The sequence below is a fragment of the Physeter macrocephalus genome, chromosome 14 (genome assembly GCF_002837175.3).
Source record: "Physeter macrocephalus isolate SW-GA chromosome 14, ASM283717v5, whole genome shotgun sequence".
In the NCBI taxonomy this organism is placed as follows: Eukaryota; Metazoa; Chordata; class Mammalia; order Artiodactyla; family Physeteridae; genus Physeter; species Physeter macrocephalus.
In genome coordinates this window covers 63,478,157-63,504,385 of record NC_041227.1, presented here as the reverse complement: position 1 = coordinate 63,504,385, position 26,229 = coordinate 63,478,157, and the positions used below count along the sequence as shown (strand labels likewise).

General features: G+C 48.7%; 1 protein-coding gene across 1 annotated transcript; it reads right to left on the bottom strand.

Annotated features, from left to right (window-relative positions):
• Nucleotides 1–251: 251 nt before the first annotated feature.
• On the bottom strand, nucleotides 252–25,466 carry SCNN1G (sodium channel epithelial 1 subunit gamma). The gene is made up of 13 exons (XM_024123503.2): nucleotides 25,357–25,466; nucleotides 21,663–22,010; nucleotides 19,376–19,685; nucleotides 17,732–17,922; nucleotides 16,634–16,737; nucleotides 13,913–14,076; nucleotides 5,814–5,912; nucleotides 4,156–4,273; nucleotides 3,502–3,580; nucleotides 3,159–3,216; nucleotides 2,912–2,970; nucleotides 1,514–1,589; nucleotides 252–1,222 (listed from the first exon to the last, which is right to left on the bottom strand). The coding sequence occupies exons 2-13, from the start codon at nucleotides 21,977–21,979 to the stop codon at nucleotides 842–844; spliced, it is 1,956 nt and encodes a 651-aa protein (XP_023979271.2). The 5' UTR covers nucleotides 21,980–22,010; nucleotides 25,357–25,466; the 3' UTR covers nucleotides 252–841.
• Nucleotides 25,467–26,229: the final 763 nt, after the last annotated feature.

Genomic DNA, 26,229 nt, shown 5'->3' with positions numbered 1-26,229 from the left:
CACAGGCCATTGGTGGGGGTACAGGGTCTGCCTTGGAGGAGGAGCTGAGGTGGGTTATCAGGAGATAATCCGTTATGGCTCGGGCTACCACTGGACAGCAGTGTCCAACAATGTCCTTTACCTGGCCCTTCTCTGCTTGGGGAAAGGGCCCAGAGCACTGGCTTAGCTGTCCAGAATATGTCCCACACCCACCCTGGAGTGAGGACCTCCTGTCACCGCCCCCCCCCCCCAGCCCTCCCTCCAGTGCCCGCTTCCCCTCTACACACTCCCAGCACTTTGGGCCAGCTCCTGCCTCGGGGCACAGAGCAGACCTCACCCCAATGTCAGTGACCAAGCAGTTTATTCACAAACGGCTCCAGCTCCGGGCCTGGAGCTTCCTCCGTCCTATCTTTGGCACCAGGCAGTGACTGTCAGGCCTCAACACCTAAGGTCACATCCTTGGGTCCCAGCCCAGGTTGGGGGAGTGGCCGAAACCCCCAGCTCGGGGCTTTGGAGGAGTCTTTCTCTCTGAAGATCTGGCGAAGAACTCTGTCAGGCTTCACTCCTGGCCTTTGTCCAGGCCGGCCGCGTTTCCTCGGCCCCATCTGTCTCGGTAGCAGATGTCCTAAGGGTTTGGGCTGCAGGAACTATCTCATCCTGGGCGGCTGTGAGCTTTGCTGGGTGGGGTCCAACAGTTCCCTGCACATGCCCAGGCCTCGCCTTGTTCAAAGTAGACTTGCAGCCAATGTCTCTGAAAAGCCCAGAGGGGGTTCAGAGGATCCGCTCTGTGTGCAGGAGACAGGGTCTAAGTTCTCAGACCATGGCTGGTGGTCCTGGCTCGGTCTCTCTTCCCCAGCCTGCCTCAGGACTCAGCTGGCACCTCAGTGTCTGTGAGCTGGCGAGAGAAGGTCCTGTCCAAGCGCAAGGTGTTGTATCTGGGGGGCGGCGTGCCCGGCACCTGGCCTCCTGGGGCTGGAGGTAGGCACAAGGCAGAGGTGAAAGTGGGCAGGTCATCGTCTACATCGAGGCCCAGGTTGTCCTGACCCTGAGGGCTGGGGGGAGCCTCGGGGCAGGTGGACGCCTGTCTCCGGGCCCACCACTCCTTGGCTTTGTGCCACTGGTGGCGTGCGACGATGGAGAGGGAGTCGATGAAGAAGACCTCGATGATCTCAATGACGCAGACGATGGAGCAGCTCATCCACAGGCCCAGCTGGCCACCGATGTTGGACAGAAGCATCTCGATCTGCAAGGGAGGCCAAGCCAGACTATCAGGAGGGACCCCCCGCCAAGTTGGCTTCATGCAAAGACCCCAATTCCCAAGGGAGTCACTGGCTAGCCCTGGCCCCGAACAGCTTTGGGGCAAAATGGGGGCAGCCTTCCTGTCCCCTCTTACTCTGCCCGATCTGAGGCTTGGTTGGCCTTTGGTGGCCCTACGAGCTCAGGCTGGATCCCCACAATCTGACTCTGCTCCCCAAGGCCAGGCAGATGCGTACACTCGCAGACCCGGGACAGGTCCCAGAAGGAAGCCACTCACGCTGTTGGCAGGGCTCTCCACGATGGATCTCTGGTTCAGGTCTTTGTAGAATATCAAGAGTTTGGCCAAGTCTGTCCTGTAAAGATTCCAACAGGCAGGGCCAAGCTGAGTTGGAGGCCTTTGCACTCTACCAGATGGACAGCCTCTCAGCATGGCTCTCTCTCTCCTGCCCAGCCCCCATCACGGACCAGGCTCTGAGCTCCACAGGGTCTTAGAACCTGGTTTATGGGTTTTCTTCTGCACCACAGAGCACATCTCTGGCCTGGGGCTGGTTCATTCATTCACTCAAAAACCATTTCCCCACCTGTAGACTAAGTTCCCTCAGCTGCATTCCCACAGCACAATGTTCTTCCTTAAACCTCGACATTGTAGTGGTTTGATTGCAGTCTAAAACATGTACGGGAGACAGGCAAGTGATGTAAATGAGCGAGGCAGGCTGGGTATAAGGTCATAATGATAATAACCATAATAACAGCTAGCATTTATTGACCACTTCCCGTGTTGCCAAGCGCTGGAAGAACCTTATGTGTTCCAAGAACCTTATGTGAGTCAACTTATTTAATTCTCACAACAACCCTATGAGGCAGGTATGTTTCCATCATAGCCGTTTTACAGATATGGCAACTGAGACACAGATCGGATAGGTAACTTGCCCAAGACTACACAGCTCATGATTGGCAGAGCTGGTATTCAAACCTAGAAAGATCTGGCCCAGGGCTGGGCACTGTGGAGACAGTAGTGGCCCAGAGAGATGTGGGTTCACACGGCAACCCCCCCACCCTCTCCCGTCTTTGTCTCCATCTGCTGAGGTCCCTGAACTCTGCCCTGGCTGATTTTTGCTAAAGATCCCTTGGAAGTGAATTTCGATGCGGAAAATTCAAGTGGAATTAGAAGCTGCATGGCTCAAAGGAGTATTTTTCCAAGTGGGTCAAGATACATCAGGCAGCCATGAAATAAACTTACTGGGTCATGACCAGTACCTTTTACAAAATGAAATAGAAAAGATCAGACTGCATGCACAGAATTGTGCTCTGACCAATCGGGATGGATGTAAACAATTGGTTTGGTACACGAGTGTGCAACATTTGAGAAGCAGCCCGAACGCGTTGTACATCATAAGGGAGTACTGTTTCACGACACTTTTATTTCAGTTATGTATTCAATGGGCCACAGTGGAAAAAGTATTTTCATACTGTGGGTCATGGTCAAAAAGTTTGAGAGCCCCAGGCCTCGAGCAGGGCCTGGCTCATGATAAGAGGAACTCAGTAAATATTTGTTGCATAAAGAAATGAATGAATGAATGAATGAAAAGGAGAGCATTTGGCACCGAGGAATCAAGTGAGGAGGCTGGGACGGGGGCTGGCAGAGGCAGAGGAAGCAGGGCGGAGGTCAACTTACTTGTTGAGTTTTTTCTTTATTTGGCCTTGGTCCCAAGTGAGAACGGACAGCAACCATTTCTGTGGTGGAGAAAGAAGTGGCCTGGGGATGCCTGGAGAGACCAGAGCCAGCCTGTCTGCCCTCGCCTCTCAGCCCCAGCCCCTGACCCAGGCCTCCCCTGTGGATCACCCCTGAGGCCAGAGGACACAATCAGGACACGAGGCTCCAGGCTGAGGGCTCCAGGGGGCAGAGTGGACAGAGAACTCACCTCGGAAACCTCAGATGGCCACTGCGCCAGGCTGGTGGTCAGCGTCCACTCCTTAAAGCTACGTGCAGAAGGGTATGGAGTGAGGGTGGGAGGCCCGGCCCAGCCCAGCCCAGCCCAGCCCCACTCACCCCACTGCTTTGGGTCCACTCACCTGCAGGCTTCCTTGCACATCGACTGGCAGCCCAGCTCTTCCCGGACAAAGTCCTGGTGCAGTTCATAGTAGCAGTACACTGAGGGACAGAGTGCAAGGTTACGTGCAGAAGGGTATGGAGTGAGGGTGGGAGGCCCGGCCCAGCCCAGCCCAGCCCAGCCCCGCTCACCCCACTGCTTTGGGTCCACTCACCTGCAGGCTTCCTTGCACATCGACTGGCAGCCCAGCTCTTCCCGGACAAAGTCCTGGTGCAGTTCATAGTAGCAGTACACTGAGGGACAGAGTGCAAGGTGGCATGAGCTTTGGGGTCACAGGACCCTTCCTAGGGTTTTTCAGTGGTGCCCTCATAGTCTCTTTTTAATGATTTCACCTTCTACTTTCTACAAACACTAGTTCTCTGGAAACAATTTTCTGGCTTGTGATTTTGAGAGACAGAATACTGCCACAGCTAAGAACATGAGCTGGGGTCGGGGGCAGTTCAGCAGCCCTTGCTTTGGGTCTAGCTTTGTTGCTCCCTGGCTGTGTGACCTTGGGCAAGTTGCTTAACCTTTCTGAGCCTCAGTTACCTGTTCTGTCAGAGGATACTATCAATAGTTCCTACCTCCTGGAGTTGACAGAGGTGGTCAAGGTTTTAGCACAAGCTGGAGTGTAGCATTTGATCCTTAATCAGAAAGTAGAATTCAAGCCAGGCTTCACAACAGGAGTGAAACTGGTCGGTGTCTCTCTATCAATATCTCCCTCAGGCCAAAGGCCATAGGGGCAGGGTCCCGGGAGCGCCTTAGCTATTGCCAGGGCTGGGCTGACCCTGCTCCTAGGGTGTGCAAGGTGGGGGTGGGTCTCACTCACTCCAGTTGGGGTGCTGCTGGTAGTTGCAGTAGTTGACTCCTTGAGGTAGAGGCTGGTTGAACTGGGCACACCCACATTTTTCCACCATCTTTGCCTGGAAGCATGAGTGAAGGCAGATCTGAAAGACAAGACCAAGGAATTCCCTTAACCTCCTTGTGGATGCCACAGACCCCCTCCCTACATCCCTCAGTCGGAGAGGGTCAGCTTCCCACAGCCTTGGCAGACAGCATAAATGTACCCCTCATATCACAGCCGATAGGGCCACGGGGACAAAGCTAGAAAATTTATTGGGAATTTAAACAGATGTGGAGGCCAGGTTGAGCTAGAGCTGCGGTGGTCATTTTCCATCATGTAAGTGCTGACCCAGATATAAGTGGGAAACTTGGAGCAGGTGCTAAGAAACAGAGAGAAACAAACTCAGCCCCCAACTTTCCAATTCTCAGGTCCAAGCCCTCCAGGCTGGATCCCTGGGGATCATAATATCCATGAAGCTTATAGCATAAAAGCTAACGGTGTGGGCTCGGAAGGCAGGCTGCTTGAGTTCAAATACCAGCTGTGCTACCTCCCAGCTGTGTGACCTCAGGCAAGTTACTTAATCTCTCTGATGCTTTGGTTTCTTCATTTTTGAAATAAGTATAACAAGACCTACTTCATGAAGTTGTTGTGAGTATGAATTGAAAGATGTAAAGTGTTTGTAAATGGTAGCCTCTCACTAAATATTATCCGGAGTATCTTTCCAACGAGCTGACCCGCCCTCCCCCGCCACCACTTTTTTTTTTTTGGTCTTGAAGTCAGTGTGAATGTGTTTCTATTTCTTACAAGCAGACATTGTCTGACTACTAGTCTCTTTTCACTCAGTGTCTCCACCACCCCTCAGCTCAGCTCTGGTGGAAGCTAGTGGGCTCAGTGCACTCGGGGCGCCTGGTCCTTTTGTTCTGCTGGGATCATTCTCATTGGCTCTCTTAGTCTCCTGGTGGGAGGCGAAGGGCAGACTGCCAGAACAGGAGGCAGTGTAACAGGTGATCTCACTCAAGGGTTGACATAGGTAATACACTAGCGGGTGGTGGAGACCATGGGGAACCAGAGAACATGTCTCGTTTGATAAGGCCACTCCACCCACTGTTTATCCTGTAGGAATACGGGTCCAATGTTGCCAGATCTTGTTTTTCAAGAGAAGCTAGAAATCTGGGTTTTCTTGTGAAATTCCCTGACTTTTAAACACCATCCAGAAAAACCAGGTGAGCAGGGTGGAAGGGACCTGGGAGCTGCCACTTAGCAGCCCCTGATCCAATCCAAACTCCCCCGGTGACTGCTGAGGCGCACACAACTTGCCCAAAGCCATCAGTGGGTGAAGGGCACCCCTCACCCAGTGCCTCTCCCAGACTGCTTCCTCCTCCTCACTCGCCAACGCCCATTTAGGAAGTGGATCTCAGCTGTACATTCTGTTCCGTGCAAACCTCAATGAATCAATTAAGCTCTGGTTACAGATGGATTGAAGAGGACTGGAACCAGCTGGCATCATTTGCTCTTGAGGTCCTTGGATGAACCCCAGGATTTTAACCACAGTTCCCAGTCCCAGACACACCCCAGCCTATATATAACTTTGTTTCCTGGGTCCAGGCCACAACCCGGGGCTGGGTGCTGCCTCCAGCCTGTACCTGGAGGGAATACGTAGCATTGTAGATGTTCTTGATCAGAACGTCACTCCAGTCCTCTGTGCACCGGCTGTAGGGCTCACTCAGCTTGAAGGACTCCGTCTGTAATCACAGCAGCACACATTCAGCCCTGACCTCCCCCAGGACCCAGACAAGGGGCATTTCTAGCAGCTTCAAGGAGCTGAGCAGCTACCCAGTCACTCATTTAACAAATATTTATTGAGCACCTACTCGGAGCTTGATGCTATTCTAGGCACTATGGAATCCACAGTGATCAAAATAGACAAGTTCCATGCTCCTGTGGAGCTCACATCCTAGTGGGGTAGACAGATGGTCAAAAAGCAAATAAATCATTTTGGATCTTTTTTGATAGTGATCAGTGAAACTGGGTAGAGAGACTAGATGGGTGGGGAGGAGGGGGCAGTCTTTCCAAAAATGATTAGGGAAGATGTCTTTGAGAAAAAGACACGTTGGCTCGAAATGGAATGGCAACAAAGGGCTGGACTTGCCAAGAAAGGTAGGAAGAGGATTAGGCAAAGGGAACAGCAAGGCTGGAGGCAGGAGAGGGCCAGGGTGGCCGGAACGTGGTAAAAGGGAGAGCCGTCACTGGAGATGAGGTCAGAGAGGGTTGCCGAGGTCAAATCATGGTGGCCTCCTACGCTGTGCTGAGAAATTTGGGTTTGGATTTGGTTTTCAGAATGTAGTGAGCCACTGGAGAATCCACGGGGAGGGGCTGGAGGGATTAGAAAGATGAGCAGTGCCTGTGCTGCACGGGGTCCTTGTCTCATTGAAGGACTCATTTCCTACCCTCTTGTCTTCTGGTCCCAGAAGTTGACTTGAAAAAATGGACTTTCTTAGAGAGGACCACAGAATACCCAGCAGAGCAGAACGATACCCTGATCAGAGGAGGTAAGAGCATGTCGTAACTCACTGTTCGAAAGCCTTACTCAATTATGTTTTACTATGGCTTACTATGTTTGGTGCTAGCTTAATATTTGTCACTGCAAAGGAACAATCCAGACAAGCCAATTAAGAAAAAAAAAAAAAAGGGTAATGTCTCCCAAGGGGGAATAACAGCTGAATATATCGTGACCATATCATAGCTAGGATTAGGATTTGGGGTGTGTGTGTGTGTGTGTGTGTGTGTGTGTGTGTACAAAGAGTTTTGTTTTGTCTTTTATGAAATGGGGAGGCTAAAGGGCAAATGGATGGCAGATTTAGGGGAGGGAAGAAGATTCTTTTTCCTTTGAAGAGTGGATGAACAGAGAGAAAGGTGATTGGGTGGGGGGAAGAAATCAAGAAGTTTGGCGCAGGTAGAAACTACAGACATCTCAAGTGGCTATAATCTCTTTCTGTTTGTATTATAATTCATCTGTTGACCCAATAGTCTCCCTCAATTAATTGCAAATTAATTTGCCGTCGGGGCAAAAGACAGTGCTCATTTTAAAACGTTTAAACAGAAGAAGCAGAGAGGAAAGTAGCCGTCTAGTTTCCCGGGTACCCACTCCAACAGGTCAGATCTCGATCCTGAGATCCAGACACACATCACACGTTCCCTTTGCCCTGCAATGTCCTCTTCTCGCTAATAATAAAGAGTGAGTGTCTTTCCACGTCAGTACAGAATAAACAGACTTACTTCATTCCTCTAATAGCTGGGTAGCAAACTGATTTAGAGCCTCTAGTGCATGCCAGGGCTGGGCTGGGATCTGGGCACGTAGATGCCAAGCAGTGGCTTCCCTCGAGGGCACCTCCATTCAATGCTACCCTCTAAGCTTCTCCAAGCAGCAGTCTCCCTGATCGGATGTCCCTTGGAGCCCCCAGGCCCAGGATGTCCACAGAGCCTAGAGCGTCAGTTACTAGGTACAGGGATCTACCTTCCTGTGGGGAGAGTTCAACAGCCTGGCATCTAGGGGAGAGGGTCCGTCCATGCAGGTAAGCTCTGTGCAGCTGGCAAAGGTGGCTGAGGCTCTTTCTACTTTGAGAACCAGGCCATGGACCACTTCCAGAAAACCGATTGTGAGAAGTCATATTGTGATTTTTATGCTTTTTGAGTACTCGATGGCCCTTTACTTTGCAACGATGCTTATCAAACTCAGAGCTCCTGGGTTATTCAGGTTACTTCCTGAAACACCTGGGGCTGGGGCAGATGGGGCCAACGGCCTTTTGAGAGGGGAAGAGAGGTCTTTAGCTTCTCAAAGCCTCGGCTAGATGAACTGGGACAGGGCCCTGGCTTGCTCTCGTTCTCTCTCCCTTGCCGCCTTTCACTCCCCCACTTCACTGTCAGTTTACCAAAAGTGCTGATCTGGGCAGTGTGGGGAAACATTTTGGCTTCTGTCCTGACCCCTAGGGACCCAAAAATGAGAATGGGTATATATGTATGTGTGTGTGAGAGTGTGTGCAAGTTTAGACGGATAGATAGATAGGTAGATAGGTAGATAGATAAGTAGATAGATAGATGGATAGATAGAGAATGTGTGTGGCGTGCACAGGTATGTGTAGGTGTGATTAGGCATCTGTGTGCACATGTGTTGTATGTGGGAACAGGACTCATTTTTATCAAAATGAGGTCCTATCTGCTTCCTTCGGAGAATCCTGGGGGCGGAGGGCAGTTGCACAGAGTCCTTAGCTCACCTCTTTAAAGGTATGAACTGCGCCAGGGAAAAGCCCAGGTGGAAGCAGGAGGCTCTAGGTGGAATTATGGGTGTTTTAACTCTTTTTTCTTTTATTCTGTTTTAAAATAGTAATAAATTATGAAAGTTATTTGTAATGTTATAAAATAATTTATAGATATAAATAATTATAAAAGTTATTTTTACGTTTCTAATCAATGGAGGAAAAAAGAATTATGCAACATATGAAGTTAGGACTACTTGTTAAGAATTTGGAGGAATTCTGCATTTCTCATCCTGCAGAAATAAAATTCTAGTTGGTTAAACTATTAAATGAAATAATAAAATAACTGGAAGGAAAATCAGCTCAGTATCTGATCTCAAGGAGGCAAAATCCTCAATAAACATAACGACTAAAGAAGAAAAGAATTTGACTATGTAAACATCTGACGTTTTTGCATGTGCATGTGAAAGAGTAGCGTAATGAAAACTAAAATGAAAGCACACGCTGGGAAAGATATTTGCAACACATATGGCAAATAATTAGTACTTTCTATATACTATATGGAACAGATCAATATCTTACTCAATATCTCACTCAGAAGGGTGTCACGAGGACAAGAAAAATCTTCCCTAACCCCTCTTTTTGGTTCAAATATTTTTCCTTCCCTTCACAACTCTTTTCTTAAAAAAATGGAGAGTAATAGGCAATATTTTTGGAGCACCCAATACATGCCAAGCACTGTTTTCAATTTGCACATGAATCAACTCATTGAATTCTCACCAGACTATGCAGTAACATTATTATCATCCCCATTTTACAGATGAGGTAACTGAGACACAGAGATCACACAATCAAAATGCAAAGCTGGGGTTTGGACCCCAGTTGTCTGGCTCCAAAGTCTGAGCCCTTAATCCCTGTTATACATATGCTTGTGAAGAGAAGTGTGTGCATGCTTTGAGATAAAAATGTACAGTAGGGGGGCTTCCCTGGTGGCTCACCGGTTAAGAATCCGCCTGCCAATTTAGGGGACACGGGCTCGAGCCCTGGTCCAGGAAGATCCCACGTGCCGCGGAGCAACTAAGCCCGTGCACCACAACTACTGAGCCTGCGAGCCACAACTGCTGAGCCCGCGTGCCACAACTACTGAAGCCCACGCACCTAGAACCCATGCTCTGCAACAAGAGAAGCCACTGCTACGAGAAGCCCGTGCACCTCAACGAAGAGTAGCCCCCGCTCGCCGCACCTAGAGAAAGCCGCGCGCAGCAACGAAGACCCAACGCAGCCAAAAATAAATAAATAAATCTTAAAAATAATAACCCAAACGTACAGTAAGGTTTGCAATGACAGTGAAGTCTCGCCCCTCTCGGGGCCTGGCTCCACACTCCCCTGGGTGAATCTGCCCTTGCCGGCTTCCTCATCTCTCATTCGTGATCCAACCCATTGTACTTTGGTTTCTGTTCCACTCCTTCCACTGAAAACTGCTCTGGCAGAGAACCGGTGACCTCTTTGTTGCCCAACCCAACAGCTGTTGCCCTTTACCTTGCTTGACCTCTCAACTGCGTTTGGCACCCTAGCCAATACCTTCCTGGAAACCCTCTTCGTTTCCCTGACACCAACCCTTTCCAGCTTCTGCTGCTGCTTTGGTGCCTGTTTCTCCATTTTCTTTCTGCTCAGCCCTTAAACATTTGCATTCTGTCTCAGGTCTTGGGTGATGACATTTCTTTCCAAGTCTAGAATTATGCTAGATGTAACCCCACCCTCAACCCCACCGTGGCCCCCGGATTTTTCTCCTGAGCTCCAGGTTCACAGCATCTATTGGCAGGACGTTTTCACCTCGATTTCCCAAAGGCACAACAACTTGGGTATGTCCCAGACTGAAGTGGTTATCTTCTCCCCCAAACCTACCCTTCCTTGTATTCCCGAACTTAGAACCTAGCACTTCCATCCACCCCACTACCCAAGCCAGAACCTAACTATCAATCTAACTCCCCCTGGCCTTTCCTCAGTGACCTCGGTTGTCAAACCCTGTTGCCTGTAATATCTCTCAAATCCATTCATTTCTGTCCATCCCCACAGCCATTGCCTCAGCTAGGGCCTCATCATTTATTTCTAGTGTTACTGTAAATATTGCGCTGTCTTCCGTATCTTGATCGCACTGCAGCCAAAGTGGTTTTTCAGAATGACTCACTACATGGCTTCAAATCCTTTCTGCGACCCCTTTGTAATTGCTATGCCCTTTGTCTGGACTAGCCTTTCCTGATACTATTTGCCTGACAATTGTCCTTTAAGAATCCATCATCTAGAAAGCCTTCACCAAAAGCTTCTGTCCTGGCGCCCAACCATCCATCCATCTATCCAACAATATTTACTGAGGATCTACTGCGTTCTAAGAACTGAGCCTGGGAACAAGATAGAGAAGGTCCCTGTTCTCACAGAGCTTGGACCTGCGTTGCAAAGGTATGTTATCTTCTCTTAAAGGTGAATCTTTGAAGGTAGGTGCTCTGTTGTATCCATCTCTGAATATCCAGTGCTTTGGACACACATGCCTCAGTGAATGAAGGAAGATTACTTAACCAACTGCCTAACAAACCGAGTCTACCAGTTTAACATGCCTATCGAAAGCAAATAAATAACTAAATAAAAAATAAATAAGAAAGGAAGGAAGTCTAGTTGGTTTGGACTTATTCTAGTGACTCTCTGGTGACCTCTCGGTAATCCCTAGTTTTTTTGTAGTTTTAAATGCTCATAAGTCAGAACTAGAGCTTCCTGACCCTGCTCTGTGGCTTTGATTTTGTATATCTCAAATAAAGTGCAGCAGAAAACCAACCCATGTCTTTGTTTACCATCATTGCTAAAGAGAACGTTTGCTTAACAGTGTGATGGATATTTTTCTGAGCTCAGGGAAGAAAACCAGAGGGCAATTCCTTAGTTCTTGTACTTTCCCGAGCTCTAAGTGTGCAGACACTGTGAGAGGCAGAAGGTAAGAATGTGCTGCAAATCCCAGGTGCTTCTTCAAGGTATAAAACTGCCTGAGAAACGTTGGATCAAAATGTTCGCTATTCTGATCTGTGAGTTTTGTAATCTGCCAGTGAACAGCGGAATCAGAGACCTGGCTCCTTAAGTAGTAAGCTAAAGGGACTTCCCTGGTGGTCCAGTGGTTGTCTCCGTGCTCCCAATTCAGGGGGCATGGGTTTGATCCCTGTTTGGGGAACTAAGATCCCGTATGCCACACGGTGCGACCAAAAAAAAAAAAAAAAAAGGTAGTAACTTAAGGTCTTTTCAAACCACAGTTCGAGCAGGTTGGGGCCCGAGATTTTTCCTTGGGCAATCAGCATTCACACAGCCCAAGCTGGTACACAACACTTCTCAAGCTGGAACAAATTTCCCACATTGAATAAAGCCACTAAATGACACGGCTTCACAGATGTGCCACCCTGAGGTTTTCTCTTGTCCAGGGTTGCCCTTTGATGGGACATGGTGTGGCAACGAAGCCACAGATGCCAGTTTATCTTCTCTGCTGTCTCAACTTGAATACCACTTCCTCAGGAAAGCACCCCTTGAACTCTCCTCTTCTCCCTATTAAAAAGTCCTAAAGCAGGCATCTCTGTGATATGCTCTCATGCATCCTGTATTTCTCCTTCTTAGCACCTATGATGATTAGAGTTAATCACCTGCGCAATTTTTTGTTTGTTATTGATTCTCTCTGCTAGACCCTAAGTTCTAAAAGGGCAGCGACAGTCCTGGGGGCACTGATGTAGCCCCAGCATCTAGCACACAGGATGTGCTCAGAAAATGCTTGTTGAATGAATAGATGATGGAGGAATATACAAGCCCCAATGCCCACCATATCACTTTATAACTCACTCTGAAGCCATCATTTATGGCTGTGCTAAAGCTTTGGTGTCATCCTAGCTTTACTTTCTCTTAGGAAGACACACTTTTCTTCTCTCATTCTGAACTACTCAGGTTTCTAAAGCTGAGGTTCCTGAGTTTGTGGCCTCTTGAAATGACCACTAGAGTTTGGTAAAAATACAGACCCTTGGGCTCATCTCTCAGAGACATTGATTCAGTAGATCTGAATCTATTGATCAACAAGTTTGGAAACGACTACTCTGGAGGAAAAATTTGTGAGGGATGAAGGCTAATATGTTTAATTTGGGATACTAAGGTTGGATTTAAACAAAGGCATGAACAAAGAGTCCACAAGGAGATTTTTTTCCTCCATAAATAGGTGAAAAAAATTCCACTAAGAATGACTGTCCAAAATTATAATAGATACCATTTTTTTCTTGACAGATTAGCAAAGATTAAAAATTGGTTAATACCCGTGTGGGTACAACCTTAGCGGAGGACAATGTGGCTAATATGCATACTGATTGATATACTTCTAGGAAGCAATCGATGACTACACATCACATCACATTGCACCATTGCTTTTAGTTGTACCTGGAAACAATCTCAAGTCTATCAACAGGAAATTGCTTCAATAACTTATCCACACAATGGAGTATTATGGGTCTTTAAGAAGAATGAGGCAGAATCTATATGTGTATTCATATGGAACTATTTCCAAGCCATAGTATCAAGTGAAAAATGGGGCAGAACAGTATTTTGTATTTGCATAAAATTTGCATATTTGTGTGTGGGTATAAGCAATAGTCTCCGTGCAGAGGAAGGAGGGAACCAGAGGTCAGGGATAGAAGGGAGATACATCTGCATGGTAGGCTCCTTGTATTGTTTGGGTTTTTTACTTTGTGCATATACTCCCTTTAAATAAGTACTTAACAGTTATTCTATTAGATAGAGCAAGAGACAGAGAGTGAGAGAGTGAGACAGAGACTGGCATAAAAAGACCCCAGGCCTGCAAACAAGAGACTGTACAAGTGTGGCCAGGGGCATCTAAGCACACTCCTCGCCTTGCCCTTCTGCTTCCATTGGGCATGACTGACTCAGGGATTGGAGTCTGCAGCCCAGATGTGCTTTCGTTGACAGGTATGAGTGTTCTCAGCACCTAGTGAGGTCAGAAAAGGTCAAAGACTTGAGGGGAGTGGCTCTCGGCAAATGAGGTGAAACTGATGGAAGTAGGATGGTCCAAATAGACCTTTGATGGCCCAATGACTTTCCAAAAGTGGTTTACATGCCCCAGTGGCCTCTAGGTATCCCAGAAAGGTGTTAATCTGCTCTATTTATATTAGTGACAAATACATAGTTAGTGTCTGACCAGCACAGGTTCCATAAATGCTGACATTTGTCTCTGGAACAAGGAAGGTTCCTTCAGTTCTTATCCAAAATGGCATCCTGTCCTTGTTCATCCAAAGACAGCCTTTAGTATAACTACTAGAATGACCACTGGGGTAACCGTTGGAAAATACTAGACCATGCTTCCTTTTGAAACCAACACTCTTTTCCATAAGCTGCACCTCACTGGTTATCCCTCAACAAAATCTGTCCTCCTCACCAAGCCGACAGGAATCAGAATATTCTCTTACCAGGTGCATCCCTATGGAGGTGGCCATGGCCGTCTCAATCTCTGTTCCCACGTCCTCGATGAAGGGGTACTCATCCTGCCGATGAACAATCACCTTCGCCCCAGTGGAGGACACCAGGAAGGGGTTGTACTCCTCTTCGTTTATGTACAAGATGACCTGCAGCCCTGGGAGGATAAGGCAGCCTGCTGTGATCAAAAGCCAGGAGAACATTCCCTGGTGGTAGCCTACCTCTCTCACTGCTCTGGGAGTCTCTAAACCAAGACCCAGGCATTTCCCACAAGTGAAAGGTAGACAAGGGTGAGACTGGAAACTCCAGCCTGACTTGTTTACTGCTCTGTCTCCAGGGCTTAGCGCAAAATAGGGCTCAGAAACACTGTCACTACTGCAGGTTTGCTAAGCATAAGGAAAACTACTACCCTGCCCAAGACACGAATCTCCATGTGGTTCTTTGAGATGGGGAGTTCTGCTGGGCACCCAAAGGGACACACAGAGCCGTGGCTGCTTAAACCCTCAGGGGGAGACACCAGTGGTGAATCCGATCACTGGCCTAACTCCTCTCCCTGCTCCCACTCTTTTTTTTTTTTTTTCTTGCGCCTGCAGTCTAATCTGAGCCCAGCAGCCAGAGGGACCTTTTAAAATCAGGAATCAGATCAGGTCACTCCCTTGCCTGAAACTCTTCAGTGGCATCTCATTGCAAACATGGGGATGCCACAGAATAAAGTCCAGAAACCTGACTGTGGCTCTCAGGGAGATGATGATGTCTCCCTCCTCATTCCACTCTCCCCTTCCATCAGGAAGCTCCAAGCACGCTGGTCTTCTTTCTGTTTCTGGAGCACACCAAATCCATTTCCTTCTTGGGGTCCTTGGACTTGCTAGTGCCCAAAATGTTCTTCCATGGACCTTAATGCGTATTTTCCATCTTTAAATAACCCTCCTCCCAGAGGCCTTTCTGGACCTCCTTATCTGAAATAAACCCCCAATCTCAGCCCCAGCCACTCTCTCCTTGTGCTGCTTTGTTTTCCTCATAGCGCTCGCTAGGATTGATAACCAGATAATATCTATGTGCTTGTTCACTCATTTATCTGTCTCTCTGCAACAAAATGCAAGCTCCCTGAAAGCAGAGGTGGCATCTGTCTTATCCACCACTGTGTCCCTAAGACTTGGAAGAGGGCCTGGCATACAGAAGACACTCAATAAACATTTGGTAAACAAATGAGAGCAGGGCTTATATGAGTTGAAAGAAGAGAACTTCGAGAGTTATTCTGACTTCTTCTATTGGTAAGTAAAGGAAACAAAGCCCAGAGTGGGGAAGCGATTTGCTCAAGGTCACACAGCCCACATGCAGCACAGCCAGGATTGTGCAACAGTTCCCAGAACTACTTCTTCCCACTGACGTGTGTGCCCCGAATTATGGTTTCTTGCAGATTTGGTAAGAACACAGAGAATACAGTAACATAGATGAGGAGTCCAAGTGGGTTTTCCTCCATGACAAGACCTTGCCTTTCCTTGTAGGAGCATATCTATATATCAAATCATGTTCAATTTGTTTAGGACCTTTCAAGAATTCCTTTTGTGGGTAAACCAGTCCAGTCTGTTGAGTTCCTGCCTTCTCTACAAAAGTCACACTAGTAGAGTAGTAGTAATACTAATACTGGAGGTAGTAGTTATTGGTGGTGACAGTAGTAGCAGCAGCAATGGTAGTAATGGTAGTAATAGTAGTAATGACAACCACATCTAGCATTTATTGTGTGTACAGTGTGTGTTATGGACTGAATTTTGTGTCTCTCCGCAGGTTGCCCCCTGCACCCTATTCATATGTTGAAGTCTTAACCCCCAATGTGATTGTATTTGGAGATTCAGACTTTAGGCAGGTAATTAAGGTTAAATGAGGTCATAAGGGTGGGCCCTAATCCCATAGGATTATTGTTCTCATAAAAAGAGGAAGAGACAACACAGCTCTCTCTTTCCACAGAAGACAGGCCATGTGTGGACACAGAGAAGGTGGCCAACTGCAAGCCAGCAAGAGAGTCCTCACCAGAAATTGAATTTGCCAGCAACTTGACCATGGATTTCCAATCTCCAGAACTGTGAGAAAATAGATGTCTGTTGTTTAAGTCACCCATCTGTAATATTTTGCTATGGCAGCCCAACCAAACTAATACAGTGTGTATCAGGTCTTATTCTAAGTGCTTTTTATATTTTGTCTTCTCAATTACCTTGTATCATCGATACTATTATTATTCCCTCATTATAGATGAAGGGGTGTAACTTGCACTGGGTCACACAGTGAGTGGCAGAGCTGGGTTTTGGCTCCAAAATCTGTCATCTTAACCAAGATAAAGGTGTGTTTGCTTCCCTAATCTCCTGTTCAGCACATCTGGATTTAAGTCCATCTGGAAGCTGCCTGCCCAGCATTACTCACTCCAGTTACAAGCTTAAACCCAAATGGTTTCCCTGGGAGAAGAAACCCCAGGGCTGTCCCTGTTGCTCTCTCAAAAGCAAAGAGGAGATGTCAAAAAGGAAAACAGACTCCGATAAAGAAGGAAAGAACCGATATGGATGTTGATGGAAACACGGCAAGAAGAAAAGTTGTGCCCCAAGTTTCTGGCCAGGTGGGGAAAGCCTGCATTTCTGGAAGGCCTAAAGCATCCCCAATTGTCCTGCTGCCAGCATGCTTGCCATTAGAGCACCCCAGGATCTCCTTGATGCAGATTTCCTTACCATATTCACTGCCTCCCATGGAGGTGCTGAGGATAGTCTCATTTTCTCCCTTGTTGAATGTGTAGCAATTCCCATACATTGGATGGTGGAAACGTGTGAAGTTCCTATGGTGGGGGAGAATACAGGTCAGCAAAGGGCCGTGCTGGGAACTCCCCTCATGCACCTGAGCTGAAGTCCAAATGGGCAGTGCTAATGGGCCAGCTCTATTTTGTGGACAATGGATGATAGACATGACTTACTTCCCCCATCTTTCCTCCCATAGATGACAAACAAGGCCCCTCGTCCAACTGACACATGTTGATGTAGAACCGCTCTCTGCTTTCTGTTCTCCCTCTTAATCTTCTGACCTCCATCTCCATCCTGACTTGGCATTCTTTGTGCCAATATATCTGCGCCCCATTTCCTCTACTCTTGAATTTCTCAGCCAACACTTGACTTTTTTCCATTCCAATTCCTAGCAAATGATCCCCAGAAAAGGAATCACATCATATGTGTCCTTATACTGACTTTAGAACCCAACCTTCAGGGAGACACGATTCCAATCACTCAGTTTTCGCAAGGGTCAGTATATCAACTAACATATAGAAAGGCTTAGTATTTCAAAAGAATGAAGAAAGCCCTTCAGATAAGCAGGAACACTTTAGAATGTCCCATGACTGCCCAGTCTCTACCAGGAATCTGAGTGTTATCTTAAAGGTGGAAAGTTCTGAAAGTTCACAGATCTGTACATAGACCTTTCTTCCCTCCCTCTTCTTTCCCTCCCTCCTTCCTCCCTTTCTTCTTTCCTTCCTGTACTAGATCAGTGGTTCTCACTGGTATGTGTGATGGTAATATACAACATTATATGTCCACCATCAACTACTCTGTTTCTTTGAGTAATTGAATGAATTTAAGGATATTTTGACCCTACACCATCTCCACCTTCCTCACTGACTCTAGAGCTAAGCTCCTGTATAAGTCATTTTCCAAAAGTCAGGGTCAGTGAGAAGAGCACCTGTCACTCCCAAGACCTCTAGTTGATCTTCAGGTGCATGCAAGGAGCCCAGCACTCAGAGCCGCTGGTCCTTGGAGCTGAGAGAGCAGCCTTCCCCTACTGACCTGGCATCACAGGACTCCCCATCAAAGAAGCAGGTGACCAGCAGCTCCTCAGCAGAGTAGCTCATGTTGATTTTCTTCTCTGGAGACACCTGTGCCATGATGTTCATGTAGTGCAGCTTGTACCACTCCTGGATGGCATTAACCCCTGAGCTGAAGGTGTAGACTGCACAGCTGGATGTGTCATTTGAACACTGTGAATAGGAGGAGACACCAGGATGAAGCTATCAGCCCTACCAGAGGCCTTCAGAAGGACTGTAAGGAAACTCTAGATCAAACACTCAGGGGAACAGGAGGGATATCTGGGGCAACGATGGGCTTCTTCTCACTTCTGGGGCCTGGGACACATCATCCTCAAGCCTCAAGGACCAAGAAGGGGCTGAGTAAGGAAGGACACAGAGCCTCACTCTCATGACTCCCTACCAAGCGAGAAGCAAAATCAGCTCCTTCAGGGTCCCCAGACATCCAGGCTTCGACTGATTATGGCTACTGAGTTCCCACCCAACTCTCACCATTTCTTATTGGGTCAACAGTCTAGAAATCGAGATTCTAGCCCAGACTCTGCCACGACCTCTCTGCAGAATCTTGGGCAAGGCATTACCTATCTATTATTTCACCTACAAAATGTTGACCAAAATACCACCCTTCCCCACCTCACGTGGTAGTTGGAAGGACCAGCATCTAAAATACATAATAATGAGAGTTTTATAGGGAAATTGTGGTATATTCCAGATGTTCTCATCACACAGGGCTTGAAAACTCTCCTAAAAGACGGACACCAAAGGATGGATTTTGGTATCAAGGAGAACTTTATCTTACATAAGGACCCAGGAAGACTTCAAAAAGGCTCAGTGATCTAGAGAAAGGGCCGTTTTTTCCCCCAGGATTTGCAACTGGAGCCATGAGGTCTCACAATCAACAACCAAGACTATAAAGTGGAGGTAGTTCTCATCTTGCAGAGGTGGCTGGGGCACAGAGAGGAGGGTGATGGTTGAGTTTGGCCAGGAAGGCAATGGAGTTCATTCCTGGTGAATGGCTGCTTCTTTGGAATCCCTCAAATGGGACCAAGAAGGAGAGATGGGGAGTCAGCTTTAGCACCTCACGAAGGCAAGTACTGCTGGGAACACTGTGTTTCTGCCGCTTGTTATCTATTGTCTTCCTTCTGGTATCTGCACCCCAATTTTGCTTTGGTCGAATTTCCTTCCACCCTTTGGATACAGTCAGCTGAGACTGTCCATCAAGATGTCCTACCCTATGTGAGCCATCAGGTGACTCAAACTTGGCCAGACAGTCCCCAAGTGGGATCTGAATCCATCTTTATGGTTGGATTAACAAAAAGACTGAAAACAGTGGAAGCTTATTTAATCCAGTAGCAGTATCTGAAAGGACTTTTCCTCACTTCTTGCCACCGAGATCCCTGGATCTTCCCTAATTTCTGTCCCTCAAGAGGCCTCCATGAGCTACTGGTTCCCTTCTAAGACTTTTTTATCTTAAGATTGCCTGGCTCAGTTTCAGTTGCTGACAGCCGATTCACCCTAACTGAGTGTGTTTCTTCCTGTGGGACTATAGGGCTAATGGCAAAGGAAAAGCCTCCCTGGACCCCCGATCCCATCCCATTCCCCGAAACCGTGGGGATGTGCATCTTACCAGCTGGAATCCCACCACCTCCTTGGACTCATGGACATGCATGACGTCTGATGACTTGTGAATGATTCTGCCACTGACTTTCCGCTTCCGTCCTGTGCGGAAGTCCGTTGCCTTGCTTGTCTCACCCTTCTCAAAGGCCAGCAGCGGGACCAGGTTGAGGAATGTCGACCCTGTGCCCTCCCTGGCCGAACTCCAGGACTCCGCCTCTCGGCGTTTCCGAGATGTAATTTCCGAAAAGCCATACAGGGTCTTCAAGGTCCCTCTGGTCTCCTGTTCCAAATCGGCTAGAAGGTCCCGCACGGCACTGTACCTGTCAAGGTGGGAAGGAGGAGTCAGGGATGGGAAACCCCTCTGGCAGAAGGCTGGCACTTCCCCACGCTGCTTTCCATCGATGTGTGTCAGCCTGTGCCCATCACCCCAGAGCCCTTGGCCAAGAAAACCAGGCCTTTCATAATTTGCCCCCTCCAATGTGACCACTGGTTCAAGTAAATGGGGCAGGCTCCCATATGACCCTTGTGTGACTTCCTGTGGCTTCACCTTTGCCACCACCGTCTGCTCGCTCTCAGGGTGTGTTGGTGAGTTTGCCCCAACCAGCATTTCTGGAGTGGTGACTGTCAGGTGCCTCCCATAACCCAGTCACAGTGAAGACAAGTAAATAACTGCTAACCAGGAGTCTACCCAGGGGGCAGGCTCTGTCTCTACCCAGCATACTTGCCCCTGCCCATGGGTTCTCCTCGAATCAATGCCGGGAGGGAAGAGGTATAACTGTTACCTTGACAGCCCCCAAGAACACAGAAGCATGATCCGGGAGTTGATTACATGAAGTAAAATAACACCGTCTTTTAATTTTCACAATACCAAATGGTCCTGGCCTCCCTCCTAACTCTCCCCACTCTCTCTCTCCCTTGCTAGGGGCACAGGCCACACAGCGTAGTGACTGAGCGTATAAACTCCAGAGCCAAACTACCTGGGTTCCAGTTCCCCATTCTGGTTCTGGATGTGTGACCCTGGACAAGCCATTTAGCCTTTCTGTGTCTCGGTTTCCCCACCTGTAAAATGGGGTTATTGGCAAGAGTCAATGAGTTTATTCTTTCTTTCTATCTATCTGTCTATCTGTCTATCTATCTATCTATCTATCTATCTCTCTATCTATCCATCCATGTATCTCTGTGTGTATGTATGTATATACATATATATACACACACACACACACATATGCTGTTAAATGGTCACTGTTATTAATTTTATTAGTGTAATTATATTTGTTAATATTTCAATCCTCTACTACAACATCAGCTGCACTAGGACAAAGACTGTGTTTGGGTCATTCACTTCCATGCCCCAGAATCTAGCACAGAGAATGACAATTTGTAGATTCTGAGTAAAAGATTATGGAGCAACGGATGAAAGGAAGAAAGGAGGCGGGTGGGAAGGAGGGAGGGTGAGGTAAAGGGAGGAAAGGAGGGAGGGAGGGATGGAGGAAGGAAGGAAGGATAAAGAAAGAAAGACAGACTTTGAGGTGGAGGATGAGTTTAGACCTGATTTTGATTTTGAGCTTTGCCATCAACTCATTGATGACTCTGGACATGTTAGTTCCCTTTGATGGTCTTCCTCCCCTGCTCTTCCCTTCTCGCCACCCTCACACCTGCTCTGAAAAATTCTGCCAGGTTCTGATTTGCCTCACAGATCAGTTTTCAATAATCCTGAGAAGGATTCCAATGACCCATTTAGAACAGGTCCTGCAGCAGACAGTTGGGCAGTACCAAGGGCTGATCGTGCCCAGAGCCCAGTGATCTCATTAGTGGGGCTGGGTTCGCTCAGATGAGCTGAGATGCTTCTGGAAGTCACCTAGGTGTCATGTCTGAGTCAGCCTCCAGCTCACATTCAGGGGAGAGTGAGGGTGTGAGCTTGGAGAGCTCAGAGGAAATGGCTAAGCTGGGCTGTGTGTGTGTGTGTGTGTGTGTGTGTGTGTGTGTGTGTGTGTGTGTGTGTGTGTCTCCAGGGTAGGAGGAATGCTAGTTCATTCCAGGCCCAACCACCAAGCAAAAGTGATCCTTGCAGCCTCTCTCTCTTGCCTTCCTAGAGCTAGCCCATCCTCAGAAGTAGCTGATGGACTGAAACTTTGGTACAGATTTAAATCCTGGGAGAGGGCAGTTTACCAACACTGGCAATGAATTCAAATTTCTAAAAAGCATGATTGCAGGCTGGAGTGTGTCACCTTTGGGAGGGGCATTGGCACCTGGAGGGGGCGTGACCCCTCCTCCCTGTCCCTGCTCCTGCCTCTTACCTGTAAGGATTGATGTTGCAGATAGTGACAGCAGGAAAATCCAGCTTCTGGAAGTGGACTTTGATGGAGACAGAGACGGTGTAGAAGGATGAGATGAGGAGGGCACACTGCCAGAAAATGAGGGCCACGGCTGTCAGCGTGAACAGAATCCAGAGCAGGCGCCGGAGGCGGCCACGGGACACCACGATGCGGCGGCAGCCGTGGGTGTTGGTGTTCAGACAGTACCACCGCATCAGCTCTTTGATGGTAGGTGCCTGAGGTCCCCTCACGGGCAGATTCTTCTTGATTTTGGCTTTGATCTTCTCTCCAGCAGCCATGGTGAAGATGGGACTTGGCGGGGCAGGCAAGCTGGAGGGGCAGAGAAAAAAAAGCAGGTGAGTGGGCACAGCCCGGAGGCTGGGTGCTGGGAAACACCAGCCCTCATGTCCTCAGAGGCTGCCTTCCTCTTTCCCTCTGGCCTGGACAGTCTGCTTTGAGGCCTTGGCCCTTGCTCCAGGATATTTGCTTTTGGGCTACCACAGCTGCCAAAGAGCTGCCTCCTTCTCTTGTGGCCCCCAGGCCAAGCTGTGTGGAGGCTGGGTGAGGTGTAACCTGTGAAATCACTGCACTGTTTGCAGGACCTTCTCCCTGGGTGCTTGGAGCAGGAGCCCTCCGGGCAACCCCATCCCAATCAGCCTCCACACCCCTCTTATCAAGCTCCATCGTGATTAGAGCATCCAGGGGTCTGATCTCAGTGTCTCCATTAGCTTGCCTTCCTTAGGGCATCGTTCCTGCCTTGCCCTGCCCTCTGGTGCCCAGCTCAGCGTCTGGCACAGAGCAAGAACCTTGTAAATCGATTCTAACAGATAAAATCTGCCAAGAGAATTTCCGGGCAGCCACCCTAGACCATGTCCAGTCCCTTCCCAGCCCAGCCGTATCTTCCCAGCCTTTTATCAGCTGCTTTACTGCAAGTGGAGTGTTTCTGTTTCATTTCTGTTTCACTTCTCTTTACAGTCAAGCCCTTAGTGTTTCTAGAGCACCTGATATAATAATAGCCTACAAATATTGACCACTTAATATTTGCCAGGCGCCATGCCATATTTCCTTGATTCTAAGAGAATTTGGAGAATACACTTTGATTTAATAACAGCTTTGTCTGGGGAAGAGTGTTGGAAAGCAAATGACCGCTTTCATCAATGTACCTGCTGCACCTGAATTACAGAAACTTTACAATGTGAAATAATCATCTTTTAAAAAATGAACCAAAATAATATACAGTCTCATTAGCCTCACAAATGCATACAGTCTCTCTCTCCATATATCGTATATATAATCAATCTCTCTCCAAATATATGTAATCTCTCTCTATATTTCAGTTCATGTTTCAACAATGCCATAAGGTAGGCGTACTGTTATTCCTTCCAGATTACAGAGGAGGAAAATGAGCTCAGAGAGGAGGAGTAACTTGTGCAAAATTACACAGCTAGTAAGTGGAGGCGCTGGATTGGAATCTTGCAGCCTTTATCACCATGGTATATGCCTTGAGGGGCCTGGTATTGTGCTGGGTGCTGCCCCCTCCCTAAGACAGTTAATTAACAGTCCATGGGACTAAGTGGGGGGTGGAAAGAGATGGAATCCTGAGCTATTTAATTTCCAAACTCTGGGTAGGTGGTGTGGCCACTTCCTAACACTAGTATTGGTGAGCACTGGTACTGGGGAGGGGGAATATGGAAACTCTGTTTCCTATGCCTACCGTAGGCGACAGAGGCAAATTAGGATACACTCGAATTTGGAGTAGGATATACAGGGTAGTCCCCATGGCCCCCAGAAGGCCTGGGTCTGGGACAAAGACTATAGTTTGCCCCATCACATTCTTCAGGCAGGATTCTGGCATTGAGGAAATACTTTTTCTCCACCCTGAACCCATGGGATATTATCCAAAATCGGGAGCTGGGGCAAAGGTGGGAGGCTTTCGAGTTAATGATGTTAGTGGGTTTCAGGTTTATGATGGCAAGGATGTAGAGTGCTGTGGGAGGAAGGTGAGACATCCAAAGGCAGCCAGACCACTCTAACCCTCCACAGACGTATATGATCTTGCTGTGATCTCTGACCCTCAAAATTATGCAAGAAGCCTCTTGGCAAGAAGAATGTGATTTACTGTGTTTTATCATTTAAAATATTGCCCATCCTCATCTCCTCTCTCACTACAATCCAAAAGCAAAAATTTGCAAGTTTGTTTTAAGAAACCTAGATCCAGGTACAATTTCCTGTCAAATAAACTGCAACCCGGGGAAGATTTTCTCCTCTGTGAATGTTCAACAGAAACTGTGACTCTGGAAGCTTCTGTCATCAAACCCTCCATTTTCTCACTGAAGCTAACTCCTGGGGTCACTCTGCCCCATCAGCCCCTTCCCCAGGACTACCTTGACCCCAGTGGACCAGCCACCAATGTTAGTGAAACCACAGGTGAAAGAAGGGAACCCATCTTGCACAGCATAAAACATATACATGTTCACACAAATAATATTTCAACTTATAAACAAAGCAAGGTTGTAGCTACTTTTAGGTTACACTGCTTGATTAAACATGATGCCCTTGTGGAAGAATTAGTAGCTGACACCCAGCACTCACTCTTCTAAGCACTTTCCAGGTATTAACTCATTTAATTTCCACAAATATCTTCTGAGATAGGCACCATAATTTCCCCCATTATACACATGAAATTGAGACACTGAGAGGTTAAGTAGCTTGCCCAAGGTCACCCTAGAAAGTGGCTGAGTTGGGATTTGAAACCATGCCTTTAACTACACACTGCTCCTCAAATAATAATAATAATAACAGTAACAACAACAGCAACAGCACGAACAACAGAAATAATAGCAGCTATCATTTATTGACGCCTTACTCTACTCCCAGACTTCCTCCTCCTACTCTTTTCACACATTACCTTATTTAATCCCCATTATTATTATATGAGGCACAGAGGAGAAGACTGAGGTGCAGAGTTTAGGCAACTTGTCCAATGCCACACTGGGAGGAAGGATTAAAAGATCCTCTGGAGTTCCGGGGTCCCTCATGATTCTCTACTGCACCCCTCTCGCCCATTCCCGACCTCAACTATCCCCTAGACCTCAGAGATGGAACCCAAGCCTTGGGCTCTGGGCGCCAGACCCGCGCTCCTCCCGAGGGCCGACTCTGCAGCCCCTGCTCTCCCCGCGCCGAGAGACCGGCTGCTGTGGCCGAAGCCACGTCTGCCCCAGGGCAGCCGCGCTGAGGCCGCCGGAGAGAACCCAACCAACCCGCTTCAAGTGTTTGCTACATTCTGCAACCCCAGTCACCACAGAGAAAACATTCCAGAGGGGAAAAGGAACGATCGCGGTGAGGTCCACGCGTCTCACCAAGGCCAGGAAGGGAATGAGCGGGTGCTGGGTGGAGAGACGAGGCGGGGCGCGGCCCCACACCCGGTTTCTGAGTAACCCAGAACGACTCCCGCCCCAGCTCTGCGTCCCGGGCCACGGCGAGGGCAGACAGCAGAAAGCTGGACCGAATGGACTTGGGAAAGTGTCCCAGCATCCCAGGTACCGGGAGGCAGCCCCGGGCTGATGCCCGCTTCGCCGCCGACCGGGAGGACAGTGTCCGGGAAGCCCAGGGACCCCGAGGCCACTCCGGTGCCTGAAACCCCCGAGCTGGTGCGACCCGACCCGGCTGGGCTCACCTCACTCAGTTCCGAAGGGTCCGCGGCTAGCGTGTGCGCGATCCGGTTACGCTCTGTTCTGCTCCTCGTACAGCGAGAGCATCCCGCAGCCCCAGCGGCCAAGGCTCCTGTGGGTTGGGCCCCGCCCCCTGGAGCCCCGCCCCTCGGGCCCCGCCCCCGCCTGCCCAGGTGTATTTCCCCAGCGGCCGAGGACCTGCGGCAGCCCAGAGTGGGCCGCGATTCTGCAGCGCCCCCTGCCATCCTGAGGCCGCACTGCGCCCCAGCCCATCCTGCGCTGTGCTTTTAGGTGGTATCGCGCACCACCTGCTGCCGCCCTGAGGCCACCCTGCACCCTGCATTCCAGTTGGGTCTGTGCGGCACCTTCCTCAAGCACCTCGCAGAGCCTCCTGCCGCCCTGTTACTGCCCAGCGCCTTCCATTCTGGTCCAGTTGGGCGCCCTCCCGCCCCCACCATCAAGAGAAATCCCAAGTAGCCTCCTGCCCCTGGCTTCCTCCTGACCTGGATGGCGCCTGAGGCTACTTCAGTGCCCACCTGGGCAGCAGGGCTGTTCAGGCAGACCGCTCATCCTTTAGTCTCTTCAGCTGTCTTTTTATAGGCATTCACGCTGAAAACAAGACATGAGCTTAGAAAATTGCAACTGGGAGGGACCACAGGGACACCTCTGTCACAGGCCCCTTGAGTAGGGAAGGACACAGACAGGGGAAGCGGTCCGCTCTTGCTCAGAGCTGCTCAGACTTTCACATGCTAATTGCGTTCACGTGCAGATTCTAATTCACTAGGGGTGGGACGGGGCTTGGGAATTTGGATTTCTCAGGTGACGCTTCTGTTGCTGGTCCAAGGACCACACTTTGAGTTAGCAAGGGGCACTTGCCC

What these genes read in the sequence shown, in the direction of transcription:
- SCNN1G (XM_024123503.2), bottom strand. Translation starts at nt 21,979, where the DNA reads ATGGCTGCTGGAGAGAAGATCAAAGCCAAAATCAAGAAGAATCTGCCC. An exon ending in AGGTGGTGGGATTCCAGCTG is followed by an intron (nt 17,923 to 19,375) that starts GTAAGATGCACA and finishes TCCTATTCACAG; the next exon opens with TGTTCAAATGACACATCCAG. An exon ending in CCAGCAGCACCCCAACTGGA is followed by an intron (nt 3,581 to 4,155) that starts GTGAGTGAGACC and finishes TCTGTCCCTCAG; the next exon opens with TGTACTGCTACTATGAACTG.